The sequence below is a fragment of the Priapulus caudatus genome, unplaced genomic scaffold (genome assembly GCF_000485595.1).
Source record: "Priapulus caudatus unplaced genomic scaffold, Priapulus_caudatus-5.0.1 Scaffold259, whole genome shotgun sequence".
NCBI lineage: Eukaryota > Metazoa > Priapulida > Priapulimorpha > Priapulimorphida > Priapulidae > Priapulus > Priapulus caudatus.
Window position 1 is genome coordinate 247,614 of NW_014577320.1, and position 6,975 is coordinate 254,588.

The following is a 6,975-nucleotide window of genomic DNA, read 5'->3' on the forward strand; positions in this document are numbered from 1 at the left end:
TATGCATATGTTCATGGTACCATGTACATAGATACACAAAACGTTTTGTGCATCGATCACTGTCTTCCAATTAACTACAAGTATGTATGCATGACTATCATTTGTATATATTTTTGATAATGACTTACTGTAAGATGTTCTTACACTGCATAAGTTTTGCTAGGCTATTGTCTTGACCCACAGTAATTTGCATATGCTAAAACAGTTTCTTTAATTTTCACTATTTCGATGAATTATTAAAAACTTCACATGCTACCTGTAACCACATAGCTACTGAAATACGCAGCTTGAAAGTTCAATGCGTAAAAATTCAGATTTAGGACTATGAAACATATAAATGTAGAATATATTCCTTAAAATAAGTTCATTCGGTTTGTAGATAATAGATCTATCTTGGTAAATTTTTACTCAACCGTGTTGATCATCCATAAGCAGTACGTTTTGATCAACACGGTTGAGTAAAAATTAACCAAGATAGATCTGTAGAATGTATTGCTCTCGTACTTAATCGAAGTACATGTTTGCACAAACATTTCAACCACTTTATTAATATTTTAATTAAACTATATTGCAGATAATTATATAACGTTCACTCTTATTCAAACTGTAAATATATATGTATTTTGTTCCGGTGGCCTAATGTAAATAAGTATTTTAGATGCATAATATAGCTACATTATATGAATTATAGTGAAGTGTGTTTATCTCTGTTGTATCTTTTTTGGCCAAGTAAATTCTATAAAAAGATAAATAAATACTTGTGAACCTGTTACAGTCCAACCCCTCAATGAGATTGAATCACTTACTTGTCTACATTACACAGCCTATATATTAGATTAGTTTAGCACCATATCCACCTATATCTGTAAAGAGGTATAACCTCATTTTAAGAATATTCTTCATGATCCAAGGCACAGGCACATGGCACTTGGAACAGTCAGGAATGAATATTATCATTATCGTAACTTTCCAAATACTAGACTGATTATGCTTTGTGTCATTGTAGTGTTTGGACAATTCACAATCATATTTCCATTAATGACTTAATTTGCTCCAATTGCCTGTGTCTAACCCTATGATCAAATACAATTAAAGGGACTGTAACAGGGGCGACATGGTGTACATTGCAAGGGCCTGCACTATAGCCACAAGTTACCTTCTCGCTTTTCACTATGTGGTGAGAAGGTGCTACGACGCCGATGGTTCCTAAGACGGTGCTACACTGAGAAGGTTCCTCTGACGTGAAAACAGTCGTAGAGTCTCGTCGGGTTAAGGCCTGCACATGAAGGGAGGAAAGAATCAATGTGCATATTTTCACTTGGCATATATCATGCACAGAAGCCTACTATGAGTGTCAACCCCGAGATTTCGCCACAGACTACAGGTGTGGCCGCTTCGCTCCCGCTACACTACACTCTACAGGACAGCGAGCGGGAACAAAGGGGCTACACCGGTAGAGCTAGTATCAGGAGTGTCATAATAATGATCTATGTAAATATATTATGACACTCCTGCTAGTAGTAGTAAATTGTATTACTAATAGCAGGAGTAAGATAATATATATTATCAGGAGTGTATCAATAGGAGTGTATCAATATACACAGTGTAGTGATATTGATCCTATTGATACACTCCTGATATTATCTTACTCCTGCTAATAGTAATAGTACGCCTCTCCAGTGGCATGGCTCACGTGATAACGCGATGTCTGATGATGACAACGATAACATCACGAGTTAACAACACTGTCCATATAATGATATATAACATTACAGTTACACCCACAGCACAGGCACTTAATTGGAACGTCTCATAACGATAAATAAACACGAAATGTATTTACTACCAAAGTCTGAATGTTTCTCTACTTTATTTCGCATATTATTGCCGATAATCACCTGTAAATGCCGGTCAAATGCTCATCTGCAACACACAAGTACACCGCACGCCCGCCCTGTGCACAAACAACATGAATAAGAGAGACACGTAGTGAACATGAACAGAAAAATGAATCTCTTATTCATGTTGTTTGTGCACAGGGCGGGCGTGCGGTGTACTTGTGTGTTGCAGATGAGCATTTGACCGACATTTACAGGTGATTATCAGCAATAATATGCGAAATAGAGTAGAGAAACATTAAGACTTTGGTAGTAAATACATTTCGTGTTTATTTACCCTTTTTTTTATTGAGACGTTCCAAGTGCCGCTGAAAGGGTCTATGTCCCTCAGGGTACTGCCGGAACGTACCCAGGGTTTGGTCCGGTATACCGGAATGTACCCTGGTACTATTTAATTACTAATTAGTCCGAGCCGACGCAAACCCCAGTAATGGGTAATAAACCCGCACCCTCAGATTAGCAAAGCGGAGTTATAACCTCTGCATTTGCAGACAACTATGATCTATCTAATAATATGCCGGACCGTACCTCGCCTACTCCACTAACGTCACGAGTCTATAGGGAGTCGCCTACGCCTATTCCCTAACCCTATCAGATAGTTAACAGGGTACGTTCCGGTATACCGGACCGTACCCACGGTACGTTCAGGCAGTAACCTGGGGGACATATACTATACCCTATGAGCATTGAGCCCAAGTGCCCGTGCCTGTGGTTACAGTGTCAGTGTTACACCTGTCAGTGTCATCACAGCCGGCTATCATTGCCTTATCGCCTTATCAATATAGAGATATCTCTTCTTTCCGAACGAATAAGGCAAACGAATAAAGCAATATAACTATAAGTTATAACTTATACTATATAGTAGGCCTAGAACTTGCACCTACTTTGAGGTACCCCTTTTTGGTATTTATAACCATAGCCATAGATATACACAAAACAACTAATGTCGTAATGATCAAGGAGCTGCTGTATAACTGTTATTATGCAGCTCCTTGGTAATGATTGGCGTTTGTAGACTGGTACCCGGTCCCACCTATCGGCTAGGGTTAGGGCTCGGTCCCACCTATCGAGTAATCGAGGTGGGAGCGAGTACCAGTCTATGGCGTTTGTTGCAATGGCAACTTCCGTAAAGCAAAATGCGGTAAAAACACAAGCGAGTTTGCGTAGACTGTACAGACTAGATAAACGTAATTTTATTACTATTTAAATTTATAAGAAAATGACTCACATTAATACTTCAAATAACATAATTATAAATGCAAAACTATTTAGATACGAAGTAATAATTTACCGTGTTATTTACGGAAGTCACCATACTTTGTGAATGTCACAACACAACAAACCCCAGCTGTTTGATGTCTGCTTAGACGTTTAAGAATAAGATCACGCGTCTGAGGGTAGGCCTACAGGTTGTTCGCTTAATGGTTTTAAGTGTGATTGTGGCCTATCAATCATTGATTTTTCAGTTGCAATGTAAACGAGGTTGAATCGATCCTCTGAGCCTACAGGTATAGCCATATACAGTTGATTGTACAAATTTCAATACTAATAAATTTTAAATCTAAAACGTCATCTGTTTATGTACATAATTTTTCTTCTGAGAAAGACGTTGGTTTAAGTATAAATAATTAACCAAATTAACAACTATAGGATGGAAGATTAACGGTGGCAGTACGGTTAGTTGTACCGGCTAGTAATTAATTGCACCAATGAATAGAGTGTATATACCCACATAACACACATGTGATGTATGATGTAGTACTTGTGCGTTTAAATCAATTTATTATTATATTCATTTAATTATTTATGTAATTGTCACCATGAACGACGATGTTTAAACATTGATTATTGTAAGAATCATAGTGTTGACGGTTGTAGAGCGAGTATACGGTACGGTAGCCTGTAGGCCTACCTCTCCCATTAATACAAAACATATTATACTAGCAGTAGAAATTAACGCATCTTTTTACCTTGCTGCTATATTAGGTATCGTGTCATGACATTGGCACTTATACCCACTACATATACTAGTATAATAGTACATTCATTTATGCGCATTACTGTAATTCACTACAAAACAATCATGATTATATAGACTTAGAATTTAGATGATATAGAACTACTGCACCATGCGTGGTGATTGTTCCTTGTGCAAGTAGCCAAGTTAAGCCCGGCGCACATTGCCGAACATTTTGCTCAAAAACATTATCGTAGCAATGTTCCATGAAATGTTCGGCAATGTGCGGTGAAAAAAGTCGCCGAACATTTGTTCCGAACAATGTTTATGAAGATCGGAAATGTTTGATATCTCGAACATTGTTCGTCGAATGTTCGTCAATGTGCGCTGAATGTCGAACAATTCTAGGAACATTTGTAAAGTAGTAACCAATAGCAGCACTGTTAAGCCCGGCGCACATTGCCGAACATTTTGCTCAAAAACATTATCGTAGCAATGTTCCATGAAATGTTCGGCAATGTGCGGTGAAAAAAGTCGCCGAACATTTGTTCCGAACAATGTTTCTGAAGATCGGAAATGTTTGATATCTCGAACATTGTTCGTCGAATGTTCGTCAATGTGCGCTGAATGTCGAACAATTCTAGGAACATTTGTAAAGTAGTAACCAATAGCAGCACGATATGTGGTCACATGATTTTTGTGCCCATTCATGTGCCAATCACGTGACTCTTTACAACACAGCTACTAGACGGCCCCACGAGATTGTTCGCTGCAAAATGTTCGGGACGAACATTTGTTCGGGAAAATGTTTGGCAATGTGCGCCAGGCTTTAAGTAGCACTGATTGTTTTACCACCTTCCTTCCTCTCCTGGGTCCCACAACTGTCTGCATGAGTTTGAAAACTGCCTAGCTCGGTATGACCATTAGCCCAATTATCCATCTCTAGTATCCACACCTCCATCAAACCTGTACTGTTTAGTTTTGTCGCTAGTCTGTTATTTTAATATTTAATGACTCTCATAATACATTTAATTAGTCTTGGCTTTTAGCAATAGCATCAGGCATATCTATTATAGATAAATAGTGTGAAGCTATCTAGAGTTTACTCTGTGGTTAGCTTGCAATGGTTATGCTTGTGATTTCAGCTTGTGCACATGTCATATGTTATGGAAGAGCAGTAGTCCGGTGTCTGTCGTATCTATAGGTTATCAGGAAAAGGCTTAGTGTTGTGAATTCCATTAGAAATCACAACAAAGGTAAGGTCTTCTGTTGTTGTTTTTCTGGAGATTCTGACAATGTTAGTTATATATCTGCCCTATCATCAGGCATACACAGTGAATTACATCATATTTCTTTTAATTGTCGTAACATCATATAGGATTATTTTACGTCTCATGATTGTATCGTGAATGGATTAAATATATACATTTTTGAATTTGGACTTCCAACTACAACGTGGGCAACGTAGCTAAATTTCTAGCACTCATACCTTCACTGTGAACCGTTTTGCTACACCCCGTTCACTGCTATAGCGTTGTTGAACAAGCTCCATAGCTACATTGATGGCTTTAATATAACTATTCACGGCAATAGGCTTCTCTTATGCAAAGGTCATTGCACCCTTCCCGCTTCGCCGTGATCACACGATAGCGACAGTGTCTGCACCTCGGTAAAGTTGGCTGGGTAATTGCTAAGACGAATAATGTACGTCTTGCAAATCTAATCTATCTAAGGCTATCTATGCATGACTATCTTGGTCATGGGCAGGGCAGTTGGCAGGACTTAGTGAGTGCAATGTTTCAGTGATGTGCAGCAATGAAGCAACATCTCTCGCAGGACGACTCGCCCTGCCTTCGAGATCATGACTTAATTGACAGTGAGTTGATACAGCTTAGCTCCACCAGCCTGTATGATGCCGTGGGAGTTGGTGGAGCCAGAGTGGGCCTAGGTGTATCAACATCTAACCTTACCCTCTATAATGGGTAGGTATATATATATTTCACACCACGTAAAAAGCACCAAAATGCCATTCAGCATGCAGCAGTTTTCATAATATTCGTGGCCTGTGTGCTCGCGTGCGCGCCTGTGAGCGTGTGTGTGACGGTGCGTGCGCGCACGTGCGTGTGTGAGTGCCTGCGTGTGTGGGCGTGTTCGCGCACGGGCATGTGAGCATCAAATATCTTTGGTAACAATATATTAACCCATAATTTAAAGAAATCACAACACAAGCGTAATTAGATAATTGCAGCGTCTGTGGGCTTTGTAGCTAACAGCGTTAAACACTTCATTATTCAGTAGATCAGACATCATTAATTCATGGAACACAACCCTCGTAATATTAGTTAACCATACATGCCACTCCTGCGCGCTAGATTAAAAGCATTTTACAGCGATTGGTTTTCCCTTTAATAAGCTAAAGTGCAATCATATAGAGAGGAAAATAGCAATGATCACGTCTTTGTGTATTAAGTATCCTTGTTCATTGATTATCAGTACAAGTATTAATTATCAGTATCAGTAAACAGTACCTTTGTGTATTGATTACTAACACTAGAATTATCAATATCTGTGATCTATACTCTTATGTATTCATTATCAGTATAAGTATTAATCATCAATCAGGTAACCAGTATCTCTGTGTATCTATCATTAAGTATATGTATTAACCATCAGTCAGTATTCAGTATCCTATTTGTAATAATCATCAGTGTCAGTATCCGTGTGTGTATTTATTATCGGTCTCAGTACTGATTATCAATACTGGTGATTAGCATCCTTGTGTATTGATTGATACTTGTGTAGGAGCAGGCATTCCTCAGTGAACTCGACCAGGTCAGAGAACGGGCGTACGGGATCTGGGCTGTCGCATTACGTGCACGTTGCCGTGCGCATACGACCTCTCAGCAATGATGAGATACAGAGGAAGGACAGGTTCCTGCTGTCCGTGCCCCAGGCCGGACAGATATCGGTGAGTGAGTCATCGGTGGCCTCCGTGTGAGAAGAGTACTGGGCAGAGCAAAACCCGGGTGTGACCGAGAGCTGGCAGCGCGCGTGCCTGCCTGCTCAATTCTTTTTGTTTACTGCTACTATACAGATGTATTATACGATTATATATATATA

The 6,975-nt window shown here is 39.3% G+C and overlaps 1 protein-coding gene across 1 annotated transcript in view; it reads left to right on the plus strand.

The window, feature by feature from the left end:
* Window positions 1-5,023: 5,023 nt before the first annotated feature.
* LOC106808188 (kinesin-like protein KIF12) overlaps window positions 5,024-6,975 on the plus strand; it is a 9,997-nt gene continuing 8,045 nt past the window's right edge. Inside the window, exons 1-3 of the mRNA XM_014810790.1 lie at window positions 5,024-5,111; window positions 5,659-5,837; window positions 6,658-6,823. Of these exons, the coding sequence (XP_014666276.1) occupies window positions 5,671-5,837; window positions 6,658-6,823 (333 nt within the window). The 5' untranslated portion in view covers window positions 5,024-5,111; window positions 5,659-5,670. The remainder of the gene's footprint in view (window positions 5,112-5,658; window positions 5,838-6,657; window positions 6,824-6,975) is intronic.